The sequence below is a fragment of the Centruroides vittatus genome, unplaced genomic scaffold (genome assembly GCF_030686945.1).
Source record: "Centruroides vittatus isolate TY-2023 unplaced genomic scaffold, ASM3068694v2 contig_446, whole genome shotgun sequence".
Classification (NCBI taxonomy): domain Eukaryota; kingdom Metazoa; phylum Arthropoda; class Arachnida; order Scorpiones; family Buthidae; genus Centruroides; species Centruroides vittatus.
In genome coordinates, this window is record NW_027122244.1 from 53,309 (window position 1) to 76,139 (window position 22,831).

Below are 22,831 nucleotides of genomic sequence, written 5' to 3' on the forward strand. Positions count from 1 at the left end.
AAAAATTCTATACTATATGTGAAAAAAACGATAAGATTGCTATTGTATATTCGAATGTCAGTGGCGGAATGGAAGCGCTTACGAGACAGCTTTCATGGCGAAAATAACTGAATGGTGTAAAGCAGCCAGAGGGCATTGGCGTATGCGCTTTACAGAGCACCAACCTCGGCTGGTTTAGCTAGTGGAAACTACACACATGTAATGCTTCCAACGATTCTATTCCTTAGCCACTGAGTAGGGAGTTATCTGACTAAGTGAATTGTTTAAGATTTAAAAAGTAAAGAGTATTCAATGTTATTTTTATGTACGTTTTTTTGCAAAGTTATATTTAATTACAGTATAATTAAAAGAAAATTATAATTATATTGACAGATTTTTAGACATAAAATCTTTAGAATTTTTATCACTTTTAGATGTTTTTCATAATATTAAAATTATTAACAATTTTTCCAAGTGTTTTTTTAATTCTTTAAATTAAGTAAATTTTATGGGAAATTTTTTGATTTATCTAAATTACGTAGCGAATCGCAATATTTATATTCGTGTCAGGACTATATTGACAAGTAACTCTTAGACGTAGACAGTAGTATTATAATTAATGTCGATCCGAACGAAGACGTAATAAAAGAATTATATGATTTAATATCGTTAATTTTTACGGTACCATCTATCAGTGGGTCCGTTGCTTTCGATAGAAAAAGTGCTTTTAAATACGTTGATGGAGTCGACGACCAGCGACTTTCATGATAAAGTAATTAACGACTTTGCGGAAAAAATCGCCGAATAGAATTAGTTTATAAAAAATTAAAAAAACAAGTTTTTCTATCATTGTTTGTATCATATCAATTTGTATTATGTATGTATTATTTGTATTTTAGAATTAAAATACATAAATTGTTTATTTTTGTCATTTCCAGTATTTGTTTAAAACTTTTATGGAAATGTCACGTACCGGACAGGTCTGACCCGTCACGAAAGACGCGAAAAAATGGTTAATTTAGAGAAAAATTTATTAGTTTAAAAAAACATAGGTAAAAGTCGCTTTTAATCGGACACCCATTGTTTATATCAAATTGCCAGGCAGAAACCATAAATCGCGGAAGGAAGTCGTCCTATGATCGGTGGAAGATCGAATTCGTCTTCGATTTTGACTTTTCTCGCGCTCCAGGTAAGAGTCTCGTTACGTTTAGTAACGAGTGACCAACCATTCGGGAAGCGTGATTGAGGGAGAACGACCAATCAAAATGGATGAAAGAAAGAACGGAGATTGATATAATCTCTGACCAATCGAGGATACCTGGCACTCTGTTAACGTTCCGAATAACCAAAACGCCGTGTGTCAAGGCGCAAAAAAAAGAAAAAAAAAAACAATTTCTCGTCTATTGTGCCAACCTGTAACCCGTGCCACTTCGGACTTAGATCGTGTCCCCTACTCCAACGGACGAAGTCTCCCCGTACCTTACAGACTCGTCGACGCCACTGTCCCGGGGCCACCTTCGATCGACCATCGAAGAACCACATCGACGCTCAGGACGTCCGAACGGCTGATTGTCTTAAAGCAAACTATTTTGTACATAGTATATGTTTATTTTATGTTAAAATAAACGGTTTTTGTCAGATACTTGTCGTCTTTGTCTCTACAGCCATCACCCATGTACGAATGGAACGAATGGACCCTAGACCATTACTGACGCGCAATTAACTGATTGCCCCTGGAAGTCGGCTTCTTACAGAAACACAGCTTCCCTATCATCAAATGTCACGGCACGCCACTGAAAAACAGATATGGTGAAAACGTACATTTATTATATACCGACACAGATTCATTAACACTTCAAATTTATACAAATGATATTTATGAGGATTTTAAATCATTCCCTGATATTTTTGATTTTAGTAACTATCCTAAAACTCACAAATTATATAATGAAATAAACAAAAATAAATTAGGATATTTTAAAGATGAAACACTTTCGAAACCAATAATTGAATTTTGTTCTTTAAAACCAAAGATGTATTCTTATATTTTTGATAAACAAAATAAAAAAACCGCTAAAGGTATTAAAAAATCTGTTATAAAAACATTTAATCACGATAAATATAAAGAAGTTTTATTCAACACAGAGCTATTAAGACATCAGCAATATGGAATTAAAAGCAAAAATCATGTAGTAACAACGTACCTGCAGAACAAAATTTCGCTTTCTCCATTTTATGATAAAAAATTCATTCTAGATAATGGAATAGATGTGGTATCATTCGGTCATTACAGCTTCTACTCTTAATTCTTACAGATTTTTTGATATCATCATCATCTTCGCAATACAGATTTTTAATAGTAAGCAAACGAAAACATACTTATGTAATACGTAGTGTTTGTAATAAAAGTTATCTGTGTTTAAAGCAGCATCATTAAAACTGTCTAGGAATAAAACACATGAATGTAAATTTTTTGTAATAAAATGATAAAATAACATTACCAATATATGACAAATATTTTACAAGATGTGACTGTATGAAATGTAATAAATAATTTTGTATCTGTTAATATATGTACTCAATTTAAATAATGTTATCCATTTACATATGTATTCAATTTGAATAATAATGTATTCTATTGTGATATCCATATAATAAAATGTTATTAATATGAATACTGTATCGTATTATGTAATTAATTAAATAAATATTTCCTAACAAAAAACAATTTTGTTTCTTTATAGACAATACTCAACTGCTAATTGATTGGGGGGATTCTTCATTTTCGCCATTAGAAGAAAATAATATTCGTCATTTAAGAAATTATATTGACTGGGATATCATCAGTCAACGAAACGATTTATCTCTCACATTCATTTCTGAATTCGCCGATAAGTTAAATTGGGAAATCCTATGGAAAAACTATATATTCTCTACTTCATTTATTGAAAAACATATTAAATATGCAAAATGGGATTTAATTTGCGAATATCAGGTGTTAGACGAATCCTTTATAATACGGCCGAACGAAAATGAAGTCCGACACAGAGGATAAACAGATTGAGCCAGGAATGCAACCATTCTTTCTCCTCGAATTTCTAATACAGGACTGTGTTAAATGTTTTGTTTGTGGAGTATTTAAAAATAAGTTCTATTCATTGTAAAAGCCTTACTATCCTTAATCCATCAAATTAAAAATTTAGGAAAGAGATCCTTTAAAAAGCCAGAAATTCGAAGAGAAAGAATGGTTGCTCCCTGGCTCAATCTGTTTATCCTCTGTGTCGGACTTCATTTTCGTTCGGCCGTATTATAAAGGTTTTTCGGTATTTTTAATATTAACTTTATACAGTTTGATGTTGCGTTAATACGCGAAACCCGCAACCCCGACGGCGACCGAGGAATCTTTCCGAAAAGCGAAATAATATTGGGCGAAATCCTAAGAATTTTGTTTATTTCATGCTATGGCCGAAAATGGACGAAAAAGATGTTTATTCACACGAATTTCGGAGATGATCAAGCCTCGAGACGTAGAATTGAAAAAGATCTCCACGTTGGACATTCTGCATCATGTGAATGCAGAAGATAATTTATTTATCAAATTCCGAACACAAGAAAATGATTGAAGCAAAATTTAAAAAAAAAATATATAATTAAATTAATTAAAAAAAATAAAATTGATTTTTTAAATTCGAACATTGTTGACGCGTCTTTTAATGTTTGTTCGAAAAACGTCACGCATGACGATTCGCAGTTCGATTGTGTTTCTGGTTGTGGTCGGACGTGCTTTTCTCGTGCTCTTGGATTGCGTTGGTTTTTTTTGCGGTTTGCGGACTTTTGCGGAGAAGATTGAAGATTTTTCAGGTAAGTCTTAATGCATATTGACCCTAGACGTAAGAATTTATTTAATATTACTTGGAGAATCGGTCCCAGAAGACATCTCGGCACATCGTTCTATGGTCGTCCGTTTGCACTTCGGATTCGAATCTTTTAGATTTAAAAAGGCAGCTGCGGTGAGCATTAATTTAAGCTAGAATTAGTTTATTGGAAGATTTATGATATTTTCAATTTTATTTTGTGTTAATTTTATACGTTCTTCCGTTTCTCTTGGATATTTTTAAAAATTTTTTTGTTCTAAATTTTGATTTAAATATTTGTATTCTATACATGGAACGTATCTGTTCCATTTTGTTTTTGACCTGATGATGGCCTGTTAATCGGGCTGAAAACGTTTGTGTTTTCAATTATATATTCTCTCAGCAACAAATTAAGGTGTAATATTTCTACGTCTATATTAATTTAAGCTTTTGTTTTCACTGGACTAATTGCAAATTTTCTTTTTTACAGAATGAAGACGTTGGTGCGGCTTTGGAGGCGGTTCCGGCGGAGGCAGACGGTGGCGCCAGAGGGAGGGGGTTCCTCGGACGACGCGGAACGAGTCTGTAGTTCCGTGCCGTTGGAGGAGCGAAAGCTCGACGAGCGAGAGGCAGCGGGTGAAGAAGACCTTCCCCAAGTGCGCGTGGCGTGGCATCCTCCCGGAGTCGGGATGATGCGACGCTACACCCTGGGTCCAGTGCACTTGGCCAAGGTCTTCGGGAGTCATCCTGCCACAGACCTTGCTGTGGAGGATGCTGAAAGTGACAACTCGTCTGAGCTGACATTTTCTGGTTGGTCGCGTTCTGCCCGTTCGTCCGCAACGGTGACGCCACCGCCTTGCCGAAGTCGGAACGGGGAGGAGTCGAAGGAGAGAGCTGCCGAAGTTGAGGGACCGGGCTGTCCGTGGTTTAGTTGCTGCGGACGGCTGCGGTTCCCTTGGCCTAGGCGGTGATCCTCTTCGATTTCCTCTTCTTCACCCGGACGCGACTTTCTTACCGGATTCGACACTTTACCCGGACTCGACACTTTTTCCCGGACGTGACCTCTCTTACCCGGTCGTGACCCACACGGACTTGTCTCCCGAACTTGACACTCAGTCGACAAAAACGGATTTGATTCCCGATTGTGACCACCCGGACGTGACACGTTTACTCACCGGACGCGACACGTTTACTCACCGGACGCGACATTCGGCCGATCTTTCTTCCCAAACAGTTGTTATGAGGATGGAGCCTCCGGTTAGGGTAGAGTAGGTTAGGTTAGGTCAGGTCAGGCTCTTCTCGTAACACTGTTCGGAAAGAAAGACTATCTGACAAAGGTAATAATTTTAACCTTAGGTAATAAATGAATCAACTTCTCCTTTTCTCATTGTCTTTGTGTTTTATAGGAACATTTGCCAACTTTACCACGTAGAGGACCAAGTAGTCAAGTGAATATTTTCCGAAATCTCCGATGGTAAGAACTCTTTCGATTTATTTTTTAACACATCTTATTCTCGTATCGTAATTTACTGTTTTCTGTTTATAGACATGCCGAAGATGTTCTTCGATCGCACACACACACACACACACACACAACACACACACACACACACGCACAACATCACTTTACACGAAGATACACACCGTTTAACCTTTACTCGAATTCTCGCACTCACGCACTTACATGTCAAGCGCCTCGTTCTGTGTAATTCGACACAATGAAACAACCCGAACACTCGCTTCCCACAAATCCAACCCCTGGGTCCTCGTCCCGGGAAGTGGAAACGCCAATTTTAAAGATTAAAAGACTTTAAATTGGCGGCCGAAGGGGCTCTGGTAATCACACATCTTGCAACGATTAAATGGAATTTCACACATTAGCAATCAATAATCGTTTTGTGATGAATTTTTCTGTTAAATTTAGTGTGGTAAGAAATTATCTGTGCACAAATCTCGCTCGTATTTCAGTATTGCTAACTCGTTAAGTATCTTCGTGCTTATCGTATATTTCATCATACTTGCAAGCATCGATGGCAGCTGGTTTTGTTCATCGAGAACTGTCTTAATCTTACCCATTTTTGGTTTCTTAAGATCCACAATATGGGCTGCCGGACTGCATGGAACGGAACTCGACACATCAGGTACAGACCGCCCTGGGTTCTTCAACAGTTAGAGCGGTAGACTGAAGTCTTAATCGCTCAAACATCTGGCTGTCACCTTGTTTTCTTGGTGTTGAAAGTAGTGACAATTCCATATAAACAGTTTTTTATTGTACACTAGATACTTACACAAACGGCCGGATGGCCGAGCGGTCAAGGTTAGCAGCCTACCGCCGTGGGGGAGCCGGGATCGAATCCGGACGGGTCAAGAAATCCTTAGGAATTTTTCGGGGGGTGGTCCGTCCGGATATGTCGGTCCCCGTCCCTCACCACCCGGCCGCCCCATTGTGGGCCTGGCCGAACCCATAATGGGCTTACTAAAAGAAGGTCCTCTTAGTGCCCATTGGGCGGAAATAGTTAAAAAAAAAAAAAAAGATACACATAAATTGTATTTAGTTGGTCGGCAATGCCACATAATATATTATTTCGGTGAGAAATTGATATTCGGTGTACACCATTTCGTTCACGGCGGGTTTTAAGAACTTAAGTATGACATATATTGATGACGTACTGTATTTAATAATAACGGATAAAATTTGATCCAATAATCTAGTGTCTTATATCAGGATTATTGGACTAGATTATTGGATCAAATTTCTATGATATAAGACACTAGATTTAGATGATTCTTATGATATAAAACACTAAAAAAAGTCACTAACTGATAACATATACAGGTATACCTCTCCTTACGTCAATAATTGGTTCCAGGAAGGCGACGTAAGACGAATTTACTTGTGTAGTTATGGCCTAAGTCGAAACTACAGTGGAAAACGCCAATAATGAGCACTTAAAGACCGCTAAATAAGACGACAACACAGAAAAACAGATGTTTTCATGTTTGGTTTTCTAACATTTATGATGATTATATTAACATTTATAGTAAATGTATATATTTTAATATGATTTTATGTGCTTTTAACGCTTTTATAGTGATATTGCGACTTCAATATTTGTGACGGACAAATGTAAAGTCGAATAAAATGACTTAAACTTGATTTTTATTTTTCCGTATACTTTTTTGACAAACAAAACCTAGAACGACCGCTATTCTCCTCCAATGACCTTACGCCCGTCACGTGACTGTCTTCCTTCGTTTTCTTTTTTTAGAACGACGTTTAGACATAGGTCTTTCTCTTTTAATAATGTTTTCTTTTTCATTATATGGTCTTGAGCCTAAGCTTTTTTAAAATAAATTTTCAATATCGCAATTACATTCTGTATCGCTAGCCATTATATAAGGGCTAAAATTAAAAATAAAATTATAAAAACTTACTTGGTGAAATAAAATGTGCGGTGGATATACATACCTGGTACAAAATATTCTTCAATTGTACGAATATACTTTTAAAGAGAATTATAATTAATTATAGCTTTGTAAAGAAACGTACATAAAAATAACATAAAATCTTTCTTTTTTAAATCTTAAAACAATTCAAAGTTAGTCAAATCGCTCCCTACCAGTGGCTAATGGGTGGAATCTGCTGTATAGGACTGAGTAGAGTGTTCGTCGTTTGTATTACATGTTGGGTGACCGTGGTCATCGGTGGGGACCTCAGACGACGGAAGATGCCGTAGAGGAACGCACAGGCTAGACGGAACGCACGACGTTTTTGCGCTCTAATGCGGCCGTACTCGGGGGTCCACCACGGCGGTTTACCCGAGGAAAGAATAGAGCGAATTGTCGTGTTATCGGTAACTGTTTCACGAATATTGTCGACGAAGGAGTTGTAAGAGGTGAGGTGTGAATCCCCGGATGTCCAAAGCTGATCAAGATTATTGGAGTACCGACCCCAATTTGTGGTACGATGTAGACGTGGGGCAGTCGTCGGGCTAGGGGTGCTCTGGAGAGATAGAGTGATAGAGATCGGTGCATGGTCATTAGTTAACACGTTGACTGCCACGTGACTTTTTAGGATTCTGTTGTAAAACGCCAACTTAATTTAATTATATTATATTATTAAAAACTCTAATCAGAGTATATAGTAATAATCAAATAGCATATAGAATGTGTTTTTCTTAAAATAAAAGTATTACGAATTATCTCGTAGTTGGCTTATGTAACAGAAAGCTCTTCGCTAAAGCCAAACTACGAGTTAATTCGTGCACAGACACGATTCGTCCTGTCACTTCGCTACAGCCAATCGGAGATGTGCGTCTAAATTCATTAGTAATAAATCGGATATAGAGGCAAGCACATCACATTTACGTCTTTTTTGAGAGTGTTATTTTTTATTTATTTTTATAATCAAATTATAAATATCCCAAAATGGATAAGAAAAGACCACTAACTAAAAAACAACTTGATTACTACACTAATCTAAGTGATTCAGAATCTGACAAAATTTTTGGTGAGGATGGGGGAGTTTATTTGGCAGCGAAATGGTCCTGTTACTGTATGTAAATGGAAAGACAAACGAGAAGTCCTTACCATTTCAAACATGCACGTTGTTGAAATGGTAGAGGTGTTCAATCGCAATGGAAAATGTTCGATGAAACCGAATATAATTCGAGATTATAATCATGGAATGTCTGGCATTGACGATCAGATCAAATGCTATCGTACTACACAGCTCTAAGAAAGACTATTGGATGGCCCAAAAAGGTTGCATTACATATTATAGAAATATATATACATAATGCGCACAAACTCTTTCAAAAAGCAACTTCTTCTAAAATAAAACTTATAAAGTTTAGAGAAGCATTCGTCGAAGCGTTGATTGGAGAAGAGATTCAACCAGTTTCAAAAAAAATTAAATTGCAGAAGCTCCACTATTTACAGAGTATCCCATCTACTCAGAAAAAACAACATCTGACAAAGCCATGTCGAATTTGTACCAAAGCTAAAAAACGCCGAGAAACGCGTTATTTCTGTCCAATCTGTCTTGAGAAGCCAGCCCTTTGCGTAGAAGATTGTTTTAAAAATTATCACAAACAATAAAAATATCGTTTTGCTTTTGATTTTGAATAAACATTTTATAATATTTTCTGTTCGTTTAAATTTATATTTCTGTTTTATAAATTATCACGAACAATAAAAATATTGTTTTGCTTTCGATTTTGAATAAACTTTTTATGATTATATTTTCTGTTCATTTATTAATAAATGTTCTGTTCATGTAAGCCAAACTTGATTTTTTGTTCTTGCCCCTGAAGCTATCTATTCATATTTACACTGATATACTACGAATTACATCGTAGCTGCACAAATATGGCAAGGAAACAAACTACGATATAACTCGTAGGTGGCGTCCTAGGCAGAAACGGTAACTACGAGTCATCTCGTAGATGGCAGTCACGTGTTAATGTGTCTGCGCAAGGGCGCCAGGAGGCGGAACCCAATAAGTCCGGGGAGCAGAAGGTCAGGTCTATGGCCGACGTGCCGTTTGGGTGGAAGTAGGTCGGCCCCCCGAATTCCAATAGCATAAATCTACTGATGAGAACCAATCGAAGAGGGTGCGGCCAGCGCCGTCTGGGCGGTTGCACTCGTTATCCCAATAGGGATGATGAGCGTCCCAATCCTCACACACAATGCGAGGGTAGTGGTCATCCCGCAAGAGGGAGTCCAGCGGTACAGCCGGCTAGACGCCATGTGGGGAATAGACGTTAACAAGAGAAAGGGGGGGCCTGTGTAACGTATATCAGGGTCTCTTGAAATTCGATGCCTATGAGCTTAGGACCAGGGGCAAATGGCGAGCGGGCCACTGGTGAGCGACTGCTGTTAAGACAGCGGACGGACAACAGTGGGAATTTGTCTACAAATTTTTCAATTTGCAGCAACGTGAGGTCACGGGTCGACACCAACTAATGGATTGGAATGTTTAGAATGTCAATCAGAAAAATCCAGCTTCGATTCTGACTCTCGTAGACATGACAAAATTTGGAAATAAATGTAGCATTCCTTCGAAAGCAAAGTTGTCGCGTTCTAAGTAATGAAGACATAAAGGAAAATTTTTAGCCGCCAGAAAAGAAAATATCATAGCGTGAGATACCAGCGAAAGTTTCAAATTTAAATTAACACTGGCGGACCAAGACGAACTGAGGCGTCAAATTGATTAATTCTAATATTATTGTTAATTGTCTACTTGGACTTTACTTATTAATAGGACTTTATACTGGTGTTACAGAAATTATTACTACAGGTGATATAATAAAGAAATTTTGGTTTTTCCTGAACTAACTTTCATTACTGTGCCAACCTTTAAACACCAGTATAAAGTCCTATTAATAAGTAAAGTCCAAGTAGACAATTAACAATAATAAGTTTTATTCGTTTACCGTTTAAAATAAAGATTAACGAAATGTCTGTTTTCCTTAATTTATATTATTAATTGTCTAAGAATAAAACTGCTAAATTCACAAAAATAATTTTTTTAATAGGCCATAAGCCAAACAGATAATCACAAATATCGTATAAGAATAAACAATTTCGAATAGAAACCGTTTTAAAATGGTTTATATTCGTACAGTGGCGTAGCGAACATAACTGGCGCCCGGGCACGACACTTTATTGGCGTTCCCCTCCATTCTCCAGAAACACATATAGTTTGTCTTGGAGACCATTTGGGCGCCCCTCTGCGAGTGGCGCCCGGTGTATGATAGACCCCCTTATACCGGACCCGGGATCGAATCCGAACGGGTCGAATCCGAACGGGTCGAATAATCCCGAAGAATTTTTTGGGAGTGGTCCATTCGCATATGTCGGGCCCCGTCCTTCACCACCCGGTCGCCCCATTGTGGGCCTTCTAAAAGAGGCCGTCTTAGTGCCCACAGGGCGGAAAGAGTTTTTAAAAAAAGATTCCCTTACACCAGGCTCGCCGTAAGCGGGCATGCAAGGGATGCACCGCACGCGGGCGGCAAATTAGTATTGCTGGCAAGGTCAGCGTAGGTAGTCGTAGTTAAACAGGAGCAGCATAATCGGTATAGAGCTAGTGGAAGGAACGACGAAACTAGATCGATGCGCTTCTAGCGGCGACGCCGGGTAACAGAATCGGGGCTATAAAGCCGGCGCCAGTGTTGTTGCATCTGGTACTTTTGTACTAATCTAGTACCTTTTTAATTGTTTCAGTACCAAGATACCCAACACCATTTTTCTAGTACTATTCATTAAATCCTAATACCTTTCAAAACATTCATTTTTATTCTTATTGCTATATTTTCTTACTTTAGTTTGGCAGTAAATAGATGTTTTTATTGCTTCCTCATTCAGCAGTTAAACGTATTTTTTTTTTTTTTTTTTTTTTTTTTTTTTTTGCAGTTAAATTTAATAAAAGCTAAACTACAAAATCGAGTTCTTATTGATTCCTGTGAAGCACTGTCAATAGCAAAGGAGCTACTTAAAAGCAATAACGATAAAATGTTACACTTGGAAACCATACAAAAACATTCTAGTGAGGAAGATTCTGGTGATGATCATCTTACCATGTGATAATTTTAAAGTTTAGTATTTCATGTTCATTACTTTTGTTTCAACATTTTGTTCATTTGATTGTTGTTGAGGAATAATAGCATTCTTACAATATATGAATTTATCCTGTATGAATTTTATATGTTACATGTAACACTATATATATTTTAATAAATAGAAATTTGATAAATTATAAATTTATATATTATTTATAACTATATATTTAAATAATATATAATATATACGTACTACATTCAGCACTTTACGGTCAAAGAATGCCTGCATTAGTCAATGCTGTATAGTCACTTCTTGACTTACGACGGGGTTCGGTTCCGCAACTTCAGACGTAAGTCGAACTGGTCGTAAGTCGAGAAGTGACTGTAGATCATCAGGACTGAGCAGTATTAATATACTGATATTTATTATACTTTTAATTTTGTACAGTTTAAAGGTTGGTGTGGAAGTAAACTATATATCCATTGCATGGTAAATGTAGCTAATAGTATTGTATTAACAGGGAGAACTTTTACTTTCATTTCCTCAAAATACTAATTTTGCTTCTTACCCTTTTCTTCCACAGATCTCTTAAATTCAAATATCACATCGTATGTCAATTAATATCTGTCAGATTAACAAAATAATATTAAAAAGAAAAAAAAATTACTAAACTTTACATTAGAGAACTAAATTTAAAATAGAGCCAACTAAGGTTTTATAACAGGAGATTGGTTAGAATGCAACACATCTTCATTATATAATTAACCTCAGGAATTAAATTGCAGCCAGCCATTTCTCTTTCCTCCCAGGGTATTGTTCATTCGGGAATGAATAAAACTTTGTACCTGACGGCGCAGTAATATAGGTAACACTACAACCGACCACACAATAGTTAGTTTTTGAAGTTTTGTGTGGCAGAAAGCCGTGGTTCATTATCACAGGAAGAAAACAACCACTCCTTTTCAGTACGTATCCAATCCAAAAACGCACATGTTTTCCCGAAGCAGTTTTTTTTGCCTGCGTACAGGTGGCGCTCAACTCAGTTCCACTAGCTCTATCGCACACGGGCGCTCAAACAGTTAGCGGCGCTGCTGCCTTGCACCCCTGTCGCTACGCCACTGTATTCGTAGACTAAATAGAAATTAATATGTAAATTAGTGTCGTATCGACCAAAAAACTAAGTAAAGTTTTGAAGAAATAACATAAAAGCTTCTTTTGCGTAAAAAATGAATTATATAAACTAAACATTACTTCTAAATATTCTTCGATTATTTGCTATTCATGTAAGGAGACGTTAAAAATATTAAATTGTAACTTAAATATTATTTGGCAGTTATAACGCATTATATATATATATATATATGATATAACGAACTGGTGAGCGTGTCGGCAAATAATTTAAATATCTTTGTTTTTTAGTAAAATCGGAAGAATTTTTTCACGAATACGTGTGATAATAACTACAATTTATTCAAATTGACAGCTTTTAATCTAAATAATATGTTGTTTTATTTTCTTCAAGTAATATTTCTATCATTGAAAATATGCGATGTTTATACTGGACAGGTCCAATTGGAGATCACCGTCGGAGAAAATCCGAAACTAAGCGTGAACACTGAAAAATACTTTCGCTATTTCATTTCTATTTTTCAGAGGGCGCTGAAGTCGAAATTTAAACATCTGTAATTTTGGCGCGTGAGAAATACGATTTAATTCTAATGAGTTTTCTTCTTCCCGAATTGAAAACAAAGCAAGATGTTGATGAAGCTATTAAGAAAACCGAAGATAAGGTTTTAGCATTGAGATTTGGAAGAAAAAACGAATCTAGTTGTTTACGTTTGGATGATATTGTGAGTGCCACGATGCTAATATTTCGGTGATTGTTTTTTAAGAGTTAGAAACCATACAATTGAAATTTTGTTTTTAATATCGACAGATATGATATTGCTCATTCACTGGTTCGAAGTAGGGTTAAGAAACAAATTCAGTCGTAATGATCAATGATTACCTTTACTTGGTAAATACAGGATCATTGTAGGCTGTAATGAAAATTAAATAATAATCCATGGCAAATTATCAACATACCGTTTGTCATTACACTATTGAATTGATTGTAATTTTAAGGCTAAGGGTACACGAGGCGCTTTTCTGACGAATTGTCTGCTGATTCGGTAACAAATATCATGTAAATTATAGGTGAAAGACGTATGAAGCAGTCCACAATGAATTGGACGCAGAATTGTCCAAAACACTCGGAATGAATCAGTTGCTGATTAGGCAAATAGTACTGTGTTAATCGTAGAAATGTAAGCATTTTTTAAATGATTCAGCAGTGCGTTTGTCTACCATGCAAAAGTGTTTTGTCTTATATTTTTGTTGTTTTTCACCCCAAGCCACATCTCGTTATTGAGTCTTCTTAGTTAGCTTATCTCTCATAATATTTAATAGTTCATCAAATGATTTCTTTACATTATAACAAAGTTAAAAAATTTGCATTATCAATTTTTCTTTCACAAAGTATAGTGTAGCTCTTGATTTTACATTCTGTATTAATAGCATGTTCTCACATATTTTATTTTTTCAGCTTGTATAATATGCCTAAAGTTGTTATAAATTCTTTTATCTAAATCCATTTTGTCTCAATATCAATAAACACTAGTGTTAAAATTATGTTGATATCTATATCAATGCTGAATTAAAACTGCTTTATGCATATAATGAGTCAGTTGCAGACTTGTTCAGAGTTGCTTATTGTGTTTTAGCAGAATCTGCATCTTGTTTGTCCAAGAACACCTTGTGTTATCTTTAGCCTAAAAACTCTCTATTTCAATTTACTACATGACCAACTGTCTAACCTTGATTCTGCATAAAATAAATACTATTTGATCCAAAAAATCCTTTTGGATCTTTTAATAACATTGTATGCAGAATCAAAGATTTGACATTTTGTCATGTAGTAAGTTTTCAAACTGTTGTAAGAGATTTGTGTTTAAATTCAATCTAATCTCATTTCAGTTTTTCATGCTTATAGGTGTTGTCTAACCTTCACATCTGCTAATCAGTCCTCGTTACATCTGTGTTGCATATAATACAGTGTTTCCCAACGTGGGGCAATTCGATTTTTAAGGGGGGCAGTTCAAAAATGACTCGTCCAGGGTTTAAGTTAACCGAATAGCTGTTGTACGCTATATTTATTGTAAGTATTGATTTAAGTTAGTTTTAGTTTTCTTTGTTCTTTGTTTCCCTTTCCTTTTAGAACTTTCCTTTATAACCCTTTTCCCTTGGTGTGGGATTAACAATTCTGGAAACTATTGAGAACAGAGAGATGAACGAAGCCCTGATGCTGGTGAAAGAGGAGAAAGGACATTCTTTTCCCAGACCTCGTGGTGGACCGACATGATTTGTGGTGTTCCAGGTCACGTTGTGCAACGACTGGAAAGTGCAAGAGACTTTGATGAAAGGATCGGGTTTTATCGTGGTTACAATAAAACAGTGTGGCAATTAAGTGTATATGTTAGGGGGCATAAGAATTTTAGAAAGGCTTAGGTGGGGCATAGCACAAAAAAGGTTGGGAAACACTGATATAATATAAACATATATCAATTTCTATTACAAGCCAGTCTACCTAATAATAGAAAATGTAGTTTTAATATGGTTCTTACCAACTGTGTTATACAGATTGAAATGTTGAGAAATAAAGAACAGATAGATTATGCAAATAACAACTGAGAATGCTTAATTAGAAGAATGGGATAGTGCTGAAAGATAATCAGTAGTAGTTTGATTAAAAATAATATAGGTCTAATTGATATAAGTAATAAATTGAAGGAAAATATTTTTAGATGGTTAGATCATAGTGTGTAAAGAGATGAGACAAAAATTATAAAAAGAATGCTAAAAATTTAATTATAATATTTAAGAGAACTAGAAATAGGCTAAAAAAAATCTGACAGATAGTTATTAGGAAAGGTATATTAGAGTTAGGGATAGAGGAGAGAGTGACTAGTTATAGAAGTTTTGATATCCACAAAACTAATCTTAAAGTTAAAATATTAAAATCCAATTTACTTAAACAGGACAAGGGATGATAATAATTTATTGATAGATATTTTTATTTATAAAGGTGTAATTTTCCATTTTCTTTTATTTTTTATGAATAACTTTTTGAATTCAAATTCTTAAAATAGTAAATTTGTTTTATTTCTTTTTAGAATATACAATATATATATGTAAATATATATAATAACGAATCTTCTATAGCAGTCATGGCCAACTTATAATGCGAAGTGATTGACTTTCATGAGTCAAAAGAACCAGTTATTTACTCTACATTTTTGTGTCATGAAAATTTAATAATCCACCCTAATGAAATTATTTTATGGCAATGGTTTGGTTTATTATTAAACATTGGGCTTTGAGATGTTTATATATAAAATTTATTTTAGTCAATTACATCCTCAGTTTACAACAACTGAATCAACTGACTATAATAATGTAGAACACATTTGAATACAATCTGTATGCATCAATCTGTACACATTTGTATATAATATAATTTTTCAAATTATAATATTCAGAATAATAATTGTTCTGTAACTAATTTTTCAATTGAATTATTGTAAACTGAAGATATATGACAAAAATGTTTCTTTTATTGAAAGTGTTTCTTTCTAAAGTAAACAATTATTAGTTAATCTGTTCATTTGATTAGTGAAGTTTATCATGTTTGTATATGTTATATTAGTTAATCATCTGATACAGGTTGTAGTTAGAGATATTGTTATAAGTTATGTAAAATTATAAGAATTAACTGTCCTAAAACATAAGTTAAAGTAAACTTATAAAACTTTGCTTATTGTAATCAGTTTTGACTATAATTATCAGGTAAATAGGTAGTTTTGAGCTACCTTTTCACATTATCAGCCTTAAAATGTGGCTGGCAATGTGCAATCACTTAGGTATCAGCTATTATTAGTCTTAGCATTTTAAATGTTAATTGTTTTACTTGTTATTTGATTAAAATATTGCTTTTAAATTGCTAGAATTTCTTGCTTCTATTATACACAGGCTTGTAAAAATGGTATTGCAAGAAATAATATGCAAACAACACTGGATGAATTACTATATACTGTATTAATAATCATAATTAATAAATTGTCAAGCTAAATAGTTTTAATTGTTTCAATGTGTCTTTTTAATGTCAGAATTAATATTAATTTTCTTATTTACATACCTTTGTTATCACCATCAGTATAAACAAGTCCCAAATTAATTAAACAAGCAGATTTTACTGTATTAACATAGTGTCTCTCACTATTTCGATATGTTATCTACTGTACTGTACAAAAAACTAAAGTACTTTTGGATTTGATCTGTAAACCTCAGCTTTTTAATTTAGAGAGACTGACAATATTATCTGAAAGAATTAAGTCTGTATTTGTATTTAAATTGAATTTAAAGTTTGATTTTATATATTCAATACAAGCTAAACATAGATTATAAATGTATTTTTCAGTTGGCCAAAACTTCTCCTTTATTAAGCAAGATGGCTGATATTTATATAGTTGAAGTTGATGATGTTCCTGTATATACACAATATTTTGATATCACTTTAATACCAGCTACAGTATTTTTTTTCAATGGACAGCATATTAAAGTTGATTATGGGTAAATGTATCAGTTTTATATTAATTATATATGTAGTAATTATTTTTAATAGAATGTCAATATAAATAATTTATAAATCAATTTATATTTAAATATTTTAAATTATTTCAGGACACAAGATCATACAAAATTTATAGGATGTTTCCAAGAAAAACAAGATTTTATTGATTTAATTGAAGTTATTTATAGAGGTGCAATGCAAGGGAAATTGATGATAAACTCTCCCATTGATCGTACAAAAATACCAAAATTTGATCTATTATATAAAGATATATGAAATTTCAAGATGACGATGATGAAATATAAAGATTTATAATAATGATGATTTAAGATAATGAGGTTAGTCTTGACAATAATTTAAAATTTTACAATTAATATTACAGCATTTATAAAAATTTATGAACAAATAAACAATAACTATATTTTGTAATAGTAATAACAATAAAGTCTGTGTAAATCTGAATCACAAGGTACTGAATTATTTTTTTCTTTTGAACAGTTTTAGTATTTATTTTTCTTCTTTTTATCTTTACTACATCATATAAATGTCACAGAGTTATGTTCATTTTTTATAGTAAAATCACTTTTATGTGCGTAAAACATTTTATTACTAGGCTTAAACCAAATTATTCCAAAGTAAAGATGGAAGTATTGAAATGTGAAAATTGAGAATTATTCATTTAATTAAATGACTGGGACAATAAGTATAATACAGAAAATTTACAAAAAATGAAGAGAGAAGACACTTTTTAAAGTATTGTCTATTTGAGAATTTTTGTAAATTTCTAAATTTATTGAGAACTATATAATTGCAAAACGTTTTTGTTGTTCCCAAGAACTTGTGCTAGGTATGTGAATAGTTCTCAGAAAAATGAGCCTACATGACAGCCAACAAGACCAAACTGTCTGGTTCTAAGGGTACACTATACAAACAGTAAAAAATACTTGTATCGTGTATGGGGAAGATGCTTCTAAACTCTGAATGTGTCAAATGTTGTTTTGAAAGTTTTGTTTGGGAAATTTTGAACTAAAGGATACAAAATGTATGGGTCCCAAAGGCTGTTGAAAAGAAACTGTGGGAAAAAATAGTTAAAGATTGACAAATAACAACTCATGAATTTGCAACAAATCTTAGTGTATCACAGACATGTATTGTTGAAATATTTCATCCAATTGAAATGGTTGTAAAACATGCTGATGATTGTGTTCCGCACTCAGATATTTTTTTTCATATATGAAAAAAACAAACTGAATTGAGTATAATTTTATTGGATGAAGGTTTTATTTAATTTTTAAATTGGTTACTCATTTTTATCGTAGAGAACTTTCTATGGATGAATGAAAAAAATTAAAGTTAAAATAAAAATATTTATTTTGAAAATATAGGCTGACAAATTTACACATTAATAAAAAAATCCAAAAATTTGTTCTAGCGGGTAGTGATTGTTCAGTCAAATACCAAGGTGCCACTGTCTTTGATTAATGCGATTTTGATATATACTGTAACATTGAGAAATTTATTAATCTCATTAATCAAGGGATGCCTATAGTAGGTAACTTGTATATAGTGGAAATCTGTCTACTACAGAAGAGTTGTTCGGTCCCTTGGAGTTCTGTTATAGACAGGTTTGACTACTAAGTTTCTTGTCATTGATTCAAGTAATGTTTTGTTATTTTTTTAAATGTAGGATGTGGATTATATACTGATACCAATCTAAGGTAATAGAAAAAATTTTAACATTTCTGGTGGTGATGTTTTTCCATTATTAATTGATAAATTAATTGACTTATGTCACAATTACTTCCACACGTCAGACATTGTTTTCAGTGCACTGTAGTTGGAAAAACAATATGATATAATTGGCAATGTATTAACAATCTGCTTGTTTAAAAATGAAAAAAAAAATTTCAAAAATATGCAGATGATACTGAAAATTAAGTGATCAGATATGATAATTGGCTATGAATGAGATTGAAGCTTATTCCTTAAAAACATATATATATTTTAAAAACTACCATAATAGAACATTTTCAGTTTGAATAAAAACTGAAACACAAATACAAAAAGCTAGTGGTTTCTAACAAACTGGATGTATTGTCATGATTATCCTGAAATATTATTATTAATAAAGTTATCGTTTAAATATAATTTTTTTAATATTTATTACTTTTTAAATTAAAAAATTATCTAATTCTTTTTCTAATTGAATGATTATTTACTGATTACTCCAATTATTGGAGAATTAATTATTAAATGATAATTAGTAGAGGGGTTGATTAATTGTTTGCTAATTGTTAATCATACTGATTAGTATGATTAAAAATTAGCAAACTATTAATTGGTACATCTCTAAACAATAGGAATGTATTGCCTCTTAGTGCCCACAGAGTGGAAAGAGTTTTAAAAGAGGGGAGGAATAAATTTCTAATTTGAAATTTCTTTATAAAATATTGTATTATCTATGTAAATACATTTAAAAAATAAACTATAATGATAACTCCATATACTATGTAAAAACTGGATTTAATTAAGTTCAAAGCATATAACTATATCAGTAATATCCAACGTATAATAAACTTACTAAAAATAATAAAAACAAACATTTTTGATGTTTTAAAGATCGTCGTCATCAGGTTAAAAACAGTTGAACATATACATGAAAATTTGAATTTAATTTTAAAAATGCATGGAACAATTATTTGGTTGAAAAAATGCTGACATCAATGACGAAACTAAATATTGTTTAAATAATAAGATTAAATTTGTAGTTGTACTTCAAAAATACACCTCCATGCTTTAGGGAATGTTTTGGCATCTCTGTAATTAATAGCCTGTTTTTGTTGGCCTGTGAATGCTTTTAACCTGAATATGACTATTTAAAATCATCAAAAGCATTTGTTTTTATTATTTTTAGTAAGTTTATTATGTGCTGGATATTACTGGTATTGTTATGTGTTTTGGACCTAAACTATAATGAAGTTAAGCTTATTTAATTTTGCTTAAAGAAACACAATAATTTTTTGAAAATAATTAATAACATTGAATTAAATGTAACATGTTTATTATTAAATATATACTTCTAATATCTCACTTTCATAAATGTTCTAAAATAAGTGCTTTCAGTATTACTTTCCCAGCTGTTATGTATACATAACAAGGAAAAGTATTGGAATCATGTCAAATTTGATCTTTGCAAATCTTCACATTTTGAGAACTTTTGAATCTAAGTCAAAACAAGACAAAAAAATTCTGCATGTGTGTGTGTTGGCATCTATTTTACTTAAGATGGAATAAAGATTAAGTAATGAAATTTGGCCTGGTGGCTTGTATAAGAGGGGACTGATGCTATTAAATTTTGGTGGTTAAAAATTGGTGGTAGAAAGATAAAGGGGATTGTGTGTATCTCCAGTAGGATCAGACTTTTATAGGACCATTTTATTTGTTATTAACATTTATACTTTTTTATAAAAGTTATCTCTATCCTCAAAATTTAGCTTTTTGTCATTTTAGTAATTAAAAATATAAAAAGTTTTTTATAACAAAATCTCATAACAGATGATGCTACACACAATTTATTAAGCTATATTGTAATTAAAATTATAAAAGTTATTTTCTAAATAAGATCTCATAATAGTGGGAAAAGTTATTCAAGTTGTTGCTGGATTTATATATTTATTTATTTAGTCACTTTTATGAAGAATACATAAAATATCATTTATTTTAATATAAAATCTTTGTTTAATGTCAAATATGAATATACAATAATATATTTAGAATATAAAATACAGTAAGAAAATTAATATATTCTTTTAATTAAATTTAGGATATAGTAATGGAATGTTTCATTATGATTCAAAATATGTGAAGATAACAAGAAAGCAAAGAAATTCTGGTCAGTTTGGAATATACTTTTTAGAAATCACATTTTTTCTAATTTTTTGTGACTTAAAAATTAAAATTTTATAATTTAGAAAGATGTTTTAATATATTTATAAATAGTAAATGTTAAAAATACTTTATTTACAAAAATATGTAAATATGTATATATGTTTAATAATCATTTTTTAATTAATATAAAGATAATTTAATGACTGCAAATATATTACAAGAAAGTTATAATTTTATTTTTATTCAAGGAATTTAAAATAAATTTCTCTTAAATATCTGTTTACCTCAGAATAAATTGTTAAACTGTAAGTTTAAAAATGGCTTATTACTCTGTTTTGTCATACATTATGTAATTGTTAACAAACAGATATTAATAACTATATCAATTCTAATGTTTAAATTATAATTTTGAGCCAACAAGTATTGTTTTTTTTTTCCTAGAGAATAACATTTAAAGGGCATGTATGCAATTAAATGATGCAAGAGATTGGAAACTCTTGATCGAGTTATTGCTCTTTTAATATAACTTTATTTTACTGGTAAAATTTAATTACTAACAAAACAAAATCTATGAATAAATATGACAGAGAATTATATCATGGAAACAATAAAGTATTCTACGAAAGGTTACAAAATGGTGCACTTCCCAGATTATGAAAAATTTATGAATAAACAAATTTATGATGAAATTTATTTGGATAATAAATTCAGTTGAAAATTAATCATGTTTTATCTAAAATACATAAAACACTTTACAAATTTAAAAAATATTTTTAAAATTAAGTCAAACAAGAAAAAATAAGAAAGAGATTTTACAATAGATATTTTAAACTTCTATAAATATTTCTTATTCCTCTTTTTCTTTTCATGAGCATGAATAACAAATCAAACTGATTGTCCAGTTTGATTTGTTGTTCATGCTATTTATGCAATATCCAGTTATGGATAAAAGCTCTTGGGTAGCAAAACTTCTGCTTCCACTGAAGCAAAACCACCGAAGAAAATAATCATTGTGTTGAGTTGCCCAAAAGTTTGCATCCTATATCTATAAACACTGAATCACAATCATACATGAGTATCAGAGGACAACTGATAAAAGAGTGGAATTTTGTACAATTTATACCAACAAGATTTCTTAATTCTGGCCTTACAAACTGTATATGTGTATTATACAATAATGATGGACTTTATCACATCACATTACATGAAGAATTTTTTTACAGAACTTTTAATAAATTTTTAAGATTGCAGTATGGAAAGGCATCTGTCAGTTTGAATGAGCTTTATGAAATTCTTTGACTGTACAGCTTACACTATTGTTTTTTAGTGTACTGAAGAACAAATTCCATCCTTTCTGCAAAAGTAAACACTATTTTTGACTTTATAACATATCTACATGTCTACTCATTCACCATTTAACTTACTCAAACACTTCCTACCAAGTCTGCCCAAATAGGGACCATCATTTATTAATTTCGTGTTCCAGACGTTTGTGACCAAAATAAAAAATTCTGAAGTAAAGATCTGGTAGTCTTAGTTGTAATCTAACCAAAATCAGTATATGAGCAACTTTTCATAAAGTTGCTTAATTTATTAAAATAGAATATAACTTGTAGAAAAAATAAAAGTAAATTCACGCCAAAGTTGTATATACTTCTGATAAATAGCACTGAGTTCAGCGTTAACGCTGAACTCAGTGCTATTTATCAGAAGTATAGAATATAACTTTATGGAGGGAATTGTTGACTTGGATAAGGAATAGTTGAAGATCATATCAGAAGACAATAATCAGTTATAGATTGAAAGTTAATAAAAAAAGAGTGATCTAAGTTGTTTTTGAAAACAGTTCTGCCGTGTTGCCACAATTTCCTGCCAGATA

General features: G+C 32.4%; 1 protein-coding gene across 1 annotated transcript; it reads left to right on the forward strand.

Moving 5' to 3' along the window:
• The first annotated feature begins 13,061 nt into the window (after positions 1-13,061).
• On the forward strand, positions 13,062-21,674 carry LOC136977144 (thioredoxin-like protein 4B). The gene is made up of 4 exons (XM_067272583.1): positions 13,062-13,246; positions 16,912-17,063; positions 17,175-17,402; positions 20,888-21,674. Exons 1-3 carry the CDS (start codon positions 13,115-13,117, stop codon positions 17,338-17,340), a joined length of 450 nt encoding a protein of 149 aa, XP_067128684.1. The 5' UTR covers positions 13,062-13,114; the 3' UTR covers positions 17,341-17,402; positions 20,888-21,674.
• The last annotated feature ends 1,157 nt before the right edge of the window (positions 21,675-22,831 follow it).